This window comes from Solanum pennellii, chromosome 1 (assembly GCF_001406875.1).
Source record: "Solanum pennellii chromosome 1, SPENNV200".
NCBI lineage: Eukaryota > Viridiplantae > Streptophyta > Magnoliopsida > Solanales > Solanaceae > Solanum > Solanum pennellii.
The window spans coordinates 94280659-94293984 of record NC_028637.1 but is presented as its reverse complement, the minus strand read 5'-3'; the positions used below and the strand labels follow the sequence as shown (position 1 = coordinate 94293984).

Below are 13326 nucleotides of genomic sequence, written 5' to 3'. Positions count from 1 at the left end.
ATGAAAATGTCTTTCAACCATCTGAAATTTCTTTATACCAAACACAGTTTGCTACTTGCAAAGTTACACATTGTTTCTTGACATACCAAGTGTGTTTTCAAATGGAAAACAATCAGGTTGTGGGAAGAAGTGAAAAGACTAGCTACCTAAAATTTCCATGATCTTAAGCTAATTGTTTTAGCAGGTGTGAGAATTTTTTCTTCATCGTCGAAAGACGAAGGCCATAACAGACCAGATGATCTTGATTTAGTCACTGTAGTAGATACGTTATCCAGCAAGTATGGTAGTATGTTTTTCTTTATTTCACTAGTAGATATTTCAAGATGACTTCCACATACTTTGAACAACTTCACTTTTCCAGCTTCATCCAACTTCTTTAAACCAATCCAGTCTTCTGTATACAGCTTTGTCTACACAAATCAGAAAGAAAAAAAAGTGAATTATGTAGAAAACAAATGAGGTTATGTGACGCGTAGAATGTTTATAATTAATTACCTTGTGAGCAGGCAAAACAGTGGTGAAGGAACCATCAGGGTAGTACCCAAACCATGAGGTCTGCTTTGGTACCAAAATTTCATCTTTTTCAAACTGATGAAAAAATAAACTTACGAGCTATCAAATTACAGAATGAAGAGTAAAAAGCTGAAAATCAAGTTGGGAATATATTCCATACTCACCATAATAAGTACTAAATTTTCCAAGCTTGCAAACCTTTTCTTGTAAGTAGAGTTTCTGTGTACCTCATTGTTGAGTACCGGAAGGAACTTACATCCTTTTCTATAGTTAGCTATGTCCTGCAAAGCGCAAAATGCCACAAAACAAAGCAGAGAAGATCAGCTAAATTACACCCATCGCGTTTGATACAGATATAGCAAAATCACATAATGTGGTTACTTACAGTTGGGATTTTTATGTAACCTGCAGGAGCAAGATGTGCCTGGAATTGCATTAAAAGGACACCATTTAATAAAGGGACTACATAGTTGTACTAGTGTATATGAAAAAAGAAGAAGAAGGGGCAGACCTGGATAAAATTGCTGTAAATTGCTAACTTGAGCAAAGAGTCTGCAAGAATGCACCAGATACCTGACTGTGAAAATCGAAAAGACTTTTAAGACACTACAATGTTTCACCGAAAACATAACTAAGAGAAGTTGAAAATGGCTAGTTTCAGTTCATGGTGTCAAAGAGAACATACACCACAGAAGGGAATAGAAGCAATCCCAGCATGAGGACCAGCTAGAGATATAAGATTCCTCACCTGTTACATATATTACGAGTACATGAATAGAGGTATTCGTTGAATATACTAGATAAAGTTTAAACTTCTTACCGGAGGTCCATCATCACAGAACTCAATAACCCCTCTACCAACCATGTTCCCCTGGAATTGCCAGACTGAGATCAAATTATGCGCGGAAACTTTAATTAGCATGTTTATTTCATACAATGTTGCTGCTGTTTTTACCTGGGAGAGCCCGATCATGTTGTAACCTTCACTAAGCTCACTCATTTTCTTTAACTGTAAGTTGAATGAATAATGAGATTAGGAACAACTGCAGGTTAAACCAACACATTACACTAGCCTGACTTACCTTCTGGCAAGCAATGTCTACCTACAAACGAAAAAACAACAAGCACGAAGAAGTCATTAATTTTGCTTTATCCATGCTGATGAATCAGTGATAAACAGAGGTGTAACCTGTTTGGCAAAAGGCATAAACCAGGAGTCCCATTCTCCATTACCAATTTCTCTAAGCAAACAGAAAAAAAAATTAGCTAGATTTAAGTTGGTAATTATACTTAAAAGCAAGAATTAACGACTAAATTTCCCCCTACTAAACTCTCGTCTACTGAAATGGACACATCACTAGAGGTAGTAGACCAGATGATATCTGGTTTGTCGCGGAGAACATGCTTACATGCAATGTCCTGAAGAGCCTGACCAGTTGCTTAAAAGCTCAGTGAAATGTGTGATTCCTCCATTGCTACATTTATCTGATATTCCTGATTTATCATATCAAAAAAACAATTTAAACCCTACAATACATTGTTATTCCAATATGATAACAGAAGAAAGCTACATATTACACAGAATACAAACAGAGAGACACAGTCAATTCATTGAAAAATTACACCATCTAAATAGGTCAAATCATTTTATGTATACTACACTACATGTTTGAGTTTTGACTTTTTTATGTGTGTATTTTGAACAGCTTTACAATAACTCAATAATTAATCACCTCTAATACCTATCTTCAAGATTGTAACAAATCAAGCAATCATAAAAGGCTACAAACATGGGGATAAATTAAAGCAATAGAATAAAAATTAATTAAGAAGATAAGTTTACCATGAAAGACAACAAAAGGAAGAGAATAAGTAGTGATTGAGTGAAGGGTGAAGAGGAGGAAATTAATGAGAATCAAAGTGAATTTCATTGGGAAAATAGTCAACAAATGTATTGTATAAATGTTGGATTAAGTTTTTGTTATAAAAAAGTGTGGATGTTGGAGAAAATACATGGATTACTTAATTTATAGGATACTCCAAATGTAGCACACCAAAAATAAAGATACACGTGGGAAGAGAAAACTAGAGAGAAAAATAAATATTTCAAATGAGTTGTGGTAGTTGACAATCAATAAATACGTGTTCTAATTGATTACTTAATTATATACAAAAAAAGTTAATCACTTATATTAATAAAGTAAAATATTTATTAATTCATTAAAGTTGAACTAGAAATTAAAACACATGACATACATTTATTAAATTGGTATAAACAATTGGTGCGAATAAATTTTACTCATTATCCAAAAAATAAGTTAAAAACTTTTATCCAGAAAAATATTTTTCTTCGTACCAAACACATCCTACATGTAAAACGAATTGAAATTTCAGAAATATGCGTTTGAATAAAAAATAATATTTATTTTTAGAATTTCAATAATTCGAACACTCAAATATACTCTTAGTAACTCAAATTTAAAACATAATCATCAGTTTCACAGCAAAACTAACAAACTCATTTAACAATCTTTCAATTTTTTCATACATACACTCAATCATAAAGAACTGAAACACGTATTAAAATTGGCTAAAGTTTCAGCATCTGAATGCTTTAGTTCCTTGTTGCAAGTTAGTTAGTATACATGGAATGTGAATACATACAATCTTGTGCACAAACTGTAAATTTTCATCCTGAATCCGATGTTCCTATATTTTTTTTTGCAACTAGATGATCTTCAGATGCTGCACGTTGGAGCAATAAACTTCTGGTAATCTTAACTGAAACAAGAGTCAGCAATGTAGCAGCAGGAACAAACACAACGTCTGGAATGCGTTTTAATAATTTGAGCTGAGGCACAGATTCACCGGTTTTCTTGACTGCCATTGCTGCAGGGGGTGTTGCCAGCCCAATGAAGAGCAATGTATTATCTGCCTTGTTTGGTTGTATATACTTCTTCAGGAACTCTACCACAACCGTCTTCTTTCTTTCTTCATCTACTGCCTTTTCTCTTTCCTCAAAACATTCCTATATTTGCCACACATGCATTAGCAACCAGTTTATGGGTGATGTCCATCTGTGCGCGTGTGTTATTTTGTGTGTTGTGTGTACTTATATATATATAGAGAGAGAGAGAAGATAACCTTAATTTTTTCAAACGGAGGCACAACCCAGTGCTTGCCAGGCAATGCACCATTCACAGTGCTGTGGTTAAAAGAAAGCTTCAGCGTTACCCAAAAAGATGATGGTTTTATATAGTTAGGAATAGCATAACAACAAACTAGATACTGGTAGTTTTATCGGGCATTACATTTTTAACTGATAAGTTTAGGCTAGTTGTATCAACATAAGTTCTAACCGAGTATTGGACAAAGAAGCTTACACAAACATGTCAAGAATTGCAAGATGGAAGTCGTCTAAATTATCAAGATTTCTCTTATTTTCACCCAGGAACAACTCGTTGAATTTTCCTGTCGCTTTATTAATAACCTGTGTTGTTGATAATCCTGTAGAGTTGAAATAATAATGGTTCACAAATGTCATTGATATCTAAACATAGGATGTACAAGCTACAGCTATGCTCAAAGAAAGTAGGGAGGTGAAGAAGGAAGATGACTGACCTTTTGCCGCTAAGCTCGTGACCAGACCCATCTTTGTCAATATGAGCAAACAAATTCAATCTAGTATATAAAGAAAGACGAAAGAAGAGGGCGGGAATGACTTGTTTGTCTGTATAGGTGATGGGTGCAAGCAAAGAATCCAGCAACTGTTCCATTGGTTTGCTAGGATCTGATCCCTTGCTTTCATCAAACTTTAGCTTTAGCAGAGATCTGAACAATGGGCTTAAGGAGGAATCTACACAACGGGCTCACGGGTGATGCTCTGATTTTGCCTCGCAACAGTAATCCCAAAAAATGGACAATTCTGATTCCTGACCAACTCTGACATTTCAAACTTTCATCGTGTGGGAGCTCATCATGTAGATTCTTGACTTTTATCTAGCTTTAGCTTAAGCAGGAATCTACAGGATGGGCTCCCAGCATTTATCACCCAACAATAACTCTGAAAGAACTATACTTGTGCAGCAGTCATTTCCGATTCCTTACCAACATTGACGTTCAAGTACTAATATTCTCTTGATCTTCAGTCGGAGGCCTATACACTCTTCACAAAGACAAATTCTACACATTCCAACTGCATCAACTCCTTTCTTGGGAAGGCCAGGTGTTTACCTGTCGTGCATGAAACACGTAATATTGGCAAGATAATCATCACTCAAAATTCGACCAATCCAATATCATTACTATAAGGTGTATCCAAACCTCTCATGTACAACAGCAAATGCTCCAATAGAAGATGTATTTCCTCACACTGTGCATGTATTTTATCCCCAGCTACAAATTCACAGACCATACCATTAACTTCAATGGTACTGCAACCTGCCTCCTTTTTTGCCCCTTCTCTCCGCATCCGGCCCTTAATGTCTTCAACATCACTCCACCTCTTATCAGTTGCATACATGTTCCTTAACATAATATAGATCCCATCATTCCACGGTTCCATCTCAATTGCTTTTTTCTTGACCTTCTCAGCCCTTGTAACATCTTTGGCATAACCACATGCAAATAGAAAGGAACTCAATATTATTCCATTGGCTTCATAAGGCATGGTCTCGATCAAGTTTTCGGCTTCCTCCAAACACCCTGACCTCCCCAAGAGATCAACCAAACAACCATAGTGCTCAATTTGTGGAGTGAGCCCATACTTCTCCATTTCTACAAACCATTTCTTGCCTTCCTCCACCAATCCACCATGGTTGCAAGCTGACAAAACACCAAGCATAGTAATCTCATTCGGCTCGTATCCTTTACTCTTCATCTTCTCAAACACCTCCAATGCTTCCTTAGCAGATCCATTGATCGCCAACCCATTAATTAAAGCATTCCAACTTGATGACTCTTTTACTTTTATCTCATCGAAAAATTCCCTGGCTTTTGCAATTTCCCCACACTTGGCATACATATCAACCAAAGCAGTGCAAACATTTGAAGATCTGTCTAATTTTTTCCTCTTCACATACTGGTGAACCCAGTTACCCAAATCTAAAGCACCCAAATCAGCAATAGCGGGAAGTACACTGACAACAGTAACACCATCCGGTTCCAATGTCGTCCCCATCTGCAACTCATGAAACAACTTCAAAGCCTCTTGCGGCTGTTTATTCTGACAGTATCCACCAATCATTGCGTTCCAAGAGAACAAATTCCTTTGCGGCATTACATCAAATAACGCCCTGGCTTCACTTACATTACCATTACTGCAGTGCCCATCAATCATACTAGTCCAAGAAATCACATTTCTCTCCGGCATTGCCCAAAGCAATCTATTTGCTGACAGCATATCTCCTTTCTTCACGTAAGCATCAATCATCACATTGAAGGCAGCAACATCTTTCTCAGGCATTGCATCAAAAAGTCCTTCAGCAATACCAATACACCTGCACTTCAAATAACCTCCAATTAAAGCTGTCCACGAGACTGGACTTCTCTGGGGCATTTCATCAAACAACTTCCTAGCAAAAGCCATTTCACCAAACTTCCCATACATATCAACCAAAGAAGTAGCCACAAACAAATTCGAAGCAAACCCACATTTCAACACATGATTATGAATTTCTAAGCCTTCCCACAACACCAATCTTGCGCCACAACACTTGGAAAGGCTCGAAAGCGTGTAATTATCGGGTTTAAAACTTGTATCTCTTAATAAATCTCTATACAGAAATGTTGAGTCGGCGAATTGACCAACACCCATGTGAGATTTTATCATGGCGTTACAGAGGAAAGTCTTGTCCTTTTGGAGACTTTTGTCGAACATGCGGCGTGCATGGCTGATTCCAGCAACTGGGTCACTGACAGAGAAGCTTGAAATGAGCATGGTGAGTAGACTGACGTTATCTTCAATGGCGTTACGCAGCATTATGGCGTGAATACGGAGAAGGGTAGCTTTGGAGTTTCTCTGTTGAAGCAAAACATGGCATTCTCTCTCTATTCTGCTCCACATCCCAAAGGGTTTTCTATCCTTCATTACTTGGAGATATAAAATTGATGCTTTAGGGTTTTAACAATATTTTACTTTTCTCCTTTCTTATAAATACTTACATTTCGTTTTACAATAAGTCATGATAATTGACGATTCAAAATATTTTTAAAAAATAAATTTATGATGAAAGGGTGAAGATTGTTTAAATCATCAAAATTCAAAATGTGTCGCGCAAATTCAGACGGAGGGAGTAAACAATACATGCATTTCATTATCAAGAAGAAATACTCAGCTAACATCCAAATGCTCGATGATTTCAAAGTGTATCTGGAGATCAGGGAGCTTATTACCAAAATACAATCTTTCACGTATATACAATTTCCCCATATTCTTCCGAGTTGCTTCTTTGAGAAGCCGAAAAAACTCATCTTTCTCCTTCCGGATCCAAATCCTGTCACGATCACACCATTGTCTAGGAGTTCCATGAAGGAAAAAACGAATACCAGGGGCTCCTTGGACGAGGCGATCAGAAATTCTGTGAATGACATCTTGGTTGGTTACATATGCTCCCTCTGTGTTTAGACCAACATCTACGTAATGGAACTCAGCTATACTATTTAAGAAGCCGTCTTTAGAATTTGGAATAATCTGATCTTGTGGCTGGGAGGAATATCCTCCATTTGTGACATTCTTGTTTGCTAACGGCACGTCTTCAGTGAGCTGGACTGGTGCAAAACCAAGCTCAGTAACCAGCTGGTTGAGTACAGTACCACCCTTACTAAATCCAAGAAGTAAAGTTCTTGGTGTACTCAGAGATGATGTAGAAATTTCAGCTTGATAGGGCTCTTTTTGTTTCCCTGAAATGACACTTTTTGCCTGTTTTAAGACAGTTAAGTAAATTCATAAGCAACTAAACTGCATATAATGTTCTATGAAAATATGCAAGAAGAAGTACAAAGTCCCCTCTTTGAACAGGCAGTATATCACTATGATTCCTAATATTCTGCATATGGATAAATGAGAAAAAGCAAGTGAGATCAAGTGGAAGAAACACCACAAAACAGAAGAAAAATATTCACAAGCCAGCTAGAGAAGCGAGTTATAGATTTATAAGGAGCATAGCAAAAAGCAATTAGTAATTCATTACTTCTTCTTGCGAGAATCAACAGAATCAATGTAGATATAAATGGGAAAATACTTCCTCCAATGTTTTGCAAGAAATAACAGACTGAATAAACTCTCTTAGATCTTCACAACTCATCTATGTCTTCTACAAACATGTTTAGTGCGAGTTCTAGTCAAAACAGGCCCAAAGGACATCTTCATTCACAAGATGGTCATGTCGAAACCTTAACTTTGTTCTGAGGGCTTATTTGGGTTTTTCTTGAAGCCTGTTATATAACAACATACATATTATACTCCTACAAGTGGGATCTAGGGAGGGTGGGGTGTATGCAGACCTTACCCTTACCTTGAGGATAGTGTAATATTTACCTAAACTACAGAGCTAAGAGGACATACATGGCACTACAAGAAACTGTTAAAATCGTACATCCTAGAGCCAAAAAGACTTACAATATATTACCGAGACTCTAATGAGGAACTTCACTCATATTTTCTCTTTCAATAAAGTTGAACTAACTTAACAAAAAAGTGGTACATGGTGATCAGCACACAAGACAGGTACTTCGAACAATAGATAATACCTCTTTTAAGCAATTCCACAAAAGCAAGACAATGGAGGAAGAAGCAGGGAAACCATCTGCATCATAAGATTTAGGCTCTCCATATTCATTGACAGAAGGTATAAAATCCTTATACACCGCAAAAGGTCCATTGAAGACAGGTGCCTCAATAACCCAAGCATTGATAGAATTCCCAAATTTCGAAACCAAGATTTCAGCAATTTGCTGCAGGTCAGATAATCTCTCAATCACTGGATTTCCCGTCCCTTCAATCTTATCTCCATTGAAAAAAATAGCATTTGCAACAGGCACCTTTGTTTCATACAAAATGCAAGACATTAGAGGAGCAGGCCATTCGATTAAAAACAATAAAGAAAATAACTTCCTTGCTACCCAAACAGTGAATAGCTAAAAATGCACATAACTTCAAATATATTATCGAAATTTAAGAACTCATCTATGTCATTTCCATTTGAGAAAAGATTCATCTATGCCAGTATCTGTAAACTAAAAATATTTTCGATTTTGCAAAACCATTTTTTTTTTACAGGTGATCAACTATGATTCAGCCACATCATTAAATAAATTATTTTTTGAAAGGGGAAACGCTCAAATAAGCCTATCAAGCTTTGAGAAAGAGCTCCCTTTTCTCCCAGTATAATCTTTTAGCGGATGCCATACATAAGTCTTTATATTTGAGCATCAAAATTTCCTTTTTCAGTAAGCTCCGTACAAATCAAAATTCATTAAATACAAAATTGAACATGCCCAAATATGCTTGAATAGATGCATATAACGAAACCAGCTAATTAGAACTGAGGCTGCATAAAAACGATTCCAACGAATTTGACTTGAAGCGCAGATGATTGATAGATTGATCTACATAACTACACGATAAATTCCAATTTTTTTTAAAAAAAGTGAATTTGGTGGGATAAATTGAAGTCTGAAAAGGATTTAGGGTTTAAAGAAAAAGAACAACTTACAGAGAGAGATTTGGAAGAAGGAGAAAGGCAAAGTGAAGCAGCAACTCGATAATATGTGTTGTACAATGGCACCTTCAAGATTCCTGTCCAGCGATCCATGGAAACTTCCTATATCTTTTAGCTCATACAAATTCATTCCATTGAAATTTCCAAATAATAGTTTTTTCTGGGTTAAATCTCATCATTTGGTATTTTTTGAAAATTGAAACTTTATACCAGATTTTTATTTATAATAGGGATAATGCACGAGCACCCTCTTAATCTATATCTGAAATTTTAGAGATACATTTATATTATATGAAGGTTGTATTACTCTTTAAATTTATTTTATTAATAATTTTCTATCTTTTTTGGGCTACGTGACACTATCTTGTGGATCAAACACCGATTAACTTCTTTTTTCAAGCTAGTGTCACGTAAGTTGAAAAGGGTAGAAAATTAGTTATAAAATAAGTTCAGGGGTAATAGGACCTTAGTATAATATAAATGTGTCTCTGTGATTTCAGACATAGATTGAGAGGTTACTTGTGCATTTTCCTTTTTTAATAAAAACATCCTCTAGTAGTTGTTTGCATTGAAATTTTACACCAAAGTAATAATGAAATATTCGGCGAATATAAATTATTATATGGTTGTTTATGAAAATGATGGACAATCGACTCAGGATAACTAAGTCATGTATTTTGTCTACTTCATGATGTATGGAATGATGTTTATTGCACTCACTTCAAACTATCATATTGTTCTAGTGTCATGGACACTATTTGTTATTGCTGCAACGGAGATCCAATTGACTCGTAATACAAACTTATGGTTAGTTTTGATAGTTTTTAAAACTTATGAATATAAATCATATTTTTCTAAAAAAATGAAATATATTTTCCGAATACACGGACAAACACATGGTGAAATTTCACTTAAATTTTCACCTAAATAAAATTTGCCAAAATATATTTGAAAATCTATGTCAAACGCTAGCTTAGTTTGAATGGTTATTTCCTGATGTATGGTATAGATAGAATGATTGACACGATGATTTTGTCATTTCATTCTATAATTGTGAACTTGATAAATTAAAATTTTAAGATTTTTAAGAAATATATATCATAAGATTTGATTTTCTAATATCAAATATTTTTTACTTTTTATTCTTTATTTAAAATGTAGAAGGAGAATTATAAATGACAATTATATTCTGTAATAAAAATTAAAAATCGCCCAAAAATAGGGACATTTGTTAGAATGAACCATTCCAACTCTTGATATATATATATGTTTGTAGAGAAAAACTTTGAGCAATCGTCACTTTATAAGATAATTTATAATAGTATTAGTAGGTGATATATCAATTTGTAATTATTAAAATATTCTCTACCGCTCAACAAAAAGGAGTGCCTTATTTTTATTTATATTTATAAATATATTTTATATATATATTTATATAATTTAATAGATAGAAACAAAGTCAGCAAATACCCACTGCTACACCACGCTATTTATATTATTTTATTATTATTATTATTTTATCAGAAGCTAATTCCTTGATATTCTTGAAAATAATGAGTTTCAAACAAGGGAGTACAATAATTAATTAAATCAATCAATATATATATATATTAATAATTGATTTAATTTTAATAATTTAAAAAATAATTAACCAAAAACTATCGAAGAAAAACCTAATTAACTGTGCAGGACCACTATATATAAAATTTAATCAGAAGAATAAGAAATATCTAACTAAATCCCATAAAAAAAAAATTCCTTTAGATTTTCAACCAAATGAATCAGCCAGAAATTATTTCATTAGAAGATTTTGACCTAAACAATATTTTATGCTACGATTCGATGGAACATTATTTCTGTGAAGATTTAATTAGATATAATTTTTTCAGAAATAAGCTCAGTCAACAATAATAATAATAATAATAATAATATTACTATTGACTCTTCCCAAAATATACTAGTAAATCGTGATATTCCTAGTCATACTAAGTCATCATCCACGAAGGAGCGTCAATTACGTTTAAATCCTCTCGATGAAAATTCGATTTCCACTACCAAAACAAAGCAATAATATTGAGTATTCTGCTAGCCCAAAAAGGAGAAAGGTTGAGTTAATAAATAGCCTAGCCAAAGCAAATTTTAATAGTCATTGTATAATGGAGAGACTTGAATTGAGCATTTTGACTTAATACTTGCTTCGCGCAAAGGTGATATAATAATCGTTATAATTAAGGAAACTTCATTCTCAAGAACTGAATCAATAATTTTATTGAGATTTTAAAAAAATACGAAAGAATCACAATCATCTTATAATTTCTCCTCCTCCAACTATCGTTAAAAATTAGGAATATTGAAAGAAAGGAAGGATGTATTTCCGTTGTATGACAACTATGATCTGAATAAATAATTTTGATTCTGCAGTTAATTCATTTTATTTTGATTTATGGTAAATTGGTAAAAGAAGTTACATGCATTAATAAAGTATTAAATAACTATCAGGTAGACTAACCAATTAATAGCTAGTAAAAAATAAGTAAAATGTAAACCCTTAAATTTTTTTTTATTAGTTAACAAAAGGGAATTTGATGTGGGTTTTTTCGATGCAATTTTTGCTAATTATTTTATGCAGTATAATTTTTCAAAATAGAAACTCTAGTAAATAGTCACTATAATAAATTTGATTATATTTTATAGCTATAGTTTGTATATTTATGGATTGTAGTTACAGTTTAAGTTGTTTTGTTTATATAATTCGTCGGTAAATTTATATAATTCATGTGTACATTTGTATTATTAAGCTATTTTTGTATAAATTTGAAATAGCAAATTTATGTCAATACAAACATCTGAACTTTAACAGTTATACAAGTTATATTATGCAAATGATACAAATTATGTCATACGAATTCCGAATTATACAATATACAATTATACAATAATAATAAATTAAGTCACATAATTATAGTTAAAAATAATCCATAAATTATAATTAAGATAAACTATATTTACATTAACTAATATATATATATCTATATATATATATATATGTATATGCTTATCCGCATAAAAAGTGAAAAACAAAAATGATACTACTTTTCTAATAATCCAAAAAATAGAAATGTAAATAATATTTCAGATAGGAAAATTAATAAACCTGTAAATGTCTGATAAACTCAAAAACCCTAAGAATACAGTAATATTCTTATTATTTAAAGTAATCACGTGCACGGTGCATCATTATTATTATTTTTAATCACGTGCATGACTATATTTTATAATATCACATAATATAATATATTATATTATATTATATTAATTTTGTTGCATTGTCATCACCATCCAGTGACGGAGCCAGAAATTTCACAAAAGATGTTTAGAAATAGCCATTAGTCTATAAAAAATATATTTCAAGTGTTGAAATATATTATTTAATCATTTTATATATAAATTACTTATATATACGATATTTTTTTCAACGATGGGTTCAACATGTGGTTAACTGTCACCATCAGCACATTATTGAATAATAATGTGTGTTGTCCTCAATTCAGGTTATTTAAGTGCAGCATCATGGTTAATACTTAATACCATTTCTTGTTTTTAAACATAAATATAAACAAGGGGAAAAGGACAAAACATAATGGGTGTATTTGGTTTTTTTTAATAAATTGCATCATGTAATATGATATTTTATATATTAAATATGAATATATGCGGATTAACTTCTTCACAAATTGTTGTTTAATCGATAGTCAAAGTAATTTTTAATGCAGATAGCCGATAACAAAGTGATTATTTACTTCCAATATTTTTCTCTTTGGATAAAATATGCGTGGTTGTTTGTTTGATTATAGAAATAAGTAATTTCTGTTATTTTTTCTTTTAAATTCCGTTACGTGTCCCTGTTTGAATAATAAGGGCATTAATGTCCCAAAAATATGAAGGAGGGTTTACATATCATTTACGAAAGTTTGAGACATATATGTCTTTTTTTCCCAATAATAAAAGATGGAAATAAGAGGAAAATAATGGATAATCCATTAGGTTTTTGAATTGATATATATATATTTACATTAACTAATATATATATATA

The 13326-nt window shown here is 33.0% G+C and overlaps 4 protein-coding genes across 6 annotated transcripts; all 4 read right to left on the bottom strand.

Moving 5' to 3' along the window:
* Window positions 1-7: 7 nt before the first annotated feature.
* Window positions 8-2540, bottom strand: LOC107005162 (palmitoyl-protein thioesterase 1). Of its 3 annotated transcripts, none has more exons than XM_015203676.2 (12): window positions 2357-2539; window positions 1923-2007; window positions 1703-1754; window positions 1596-1616; window positions 1469-1522; window positions 1334-1384; window positions 1199-1261; window positions 1025-1090; window positions 899-937; window positions 678-794; window positions 496-588; window positions 8-410 (listed from the first exon to the last, which is right to left on the bottom strand). In XM_015203676.2, the coding sequence occupies exons 1-12, from the start codon at window positions 2442-2444 to the stop codon at window positions 147-149; spliced, it is 993 nt and encodes a 330-aa protein (XP_015059162.1). In that variant the 5' UTR covers window positions 2445-2539; the 3' UTR covers window positions 8-146. The 3 variants fall into 3 exon arrangements, with proteins under 3 accessions (XP_015059162.1, XP_027771401.1, XP_015059163.1); XM_027915600.1 differs by having other exon boundaries at window positions 10-410; window positions 496-555; window positions 2357-2540; XM_015203677.2 differs by lacking the exon at window positions 1596-1616 and having other exon boundaries at window positions 10-410; window positions 2357-2540.
* A 469-nt stretch (window positions 2541-3009) lies between these two features.
* Window positions 3010-4276, bottom strand: LOC107008344. The gene is made up of 4 exons (XM_015207337.2): window positions 4135-4276; window positions 3897-4020; window positions 3658-3718; window positions 3010-3541 (listed from the first exon to the last, which is right to left on the bottom strand). The coding sequence occupies exons 1-4, from the start codon at window positions 4163-4165 to the stop codon at window positions 3203-3205; spliced, it is 555 nt and encodes a 184-aa protein (XP_015062823.1). The 5' UTR covers window positions 4166-4276; the 3' UTR covers window positions 3010-3202.
* A 487-nt stretch (window positions 4277-4763) lies between these two features.
* Window positions 4764-6722, bottom strand: LOC107008342 (pentatricopeptide repeat-containing protein At2g44880). Its single transcript, XM_015207335.2, has one exon. It carries the CDS (start codon window positions 6599-6601, stop codon window positions 4790-4792), a length of 1812 nt encoding a protein of 603 aa, XP_015062821.1. The 5' UTR covers window positions 6602-6722; the 3' UTR covers window positions 4764-4789.
* Window positions 6723-6757: 35 nt separating this feature from the next.
* Window positions 6758-9412, bottom strand: LOC107008343. The gene is made up of 3 exons (XM_015207336.2): window positions 9228-9412; window positions 8263-8553; window positions 6758-7432 (listed from the first exon to the last, which is right to left on the bottom strand). The coding sequence occupies exons 1-3, from the start codon at window positions 9324-9326 to the stop codon at window positions 6845-6847; spliced, it is 978 nt and encodes a 325-aa protein (XP_015062822.1). The 5' UTR covers window positions 9327-9412; the 3' UTR covers window positions 6758-6844.
* Between the last annotated feature and the right edge of the window lie 3914 nt (window positions 9413-13326).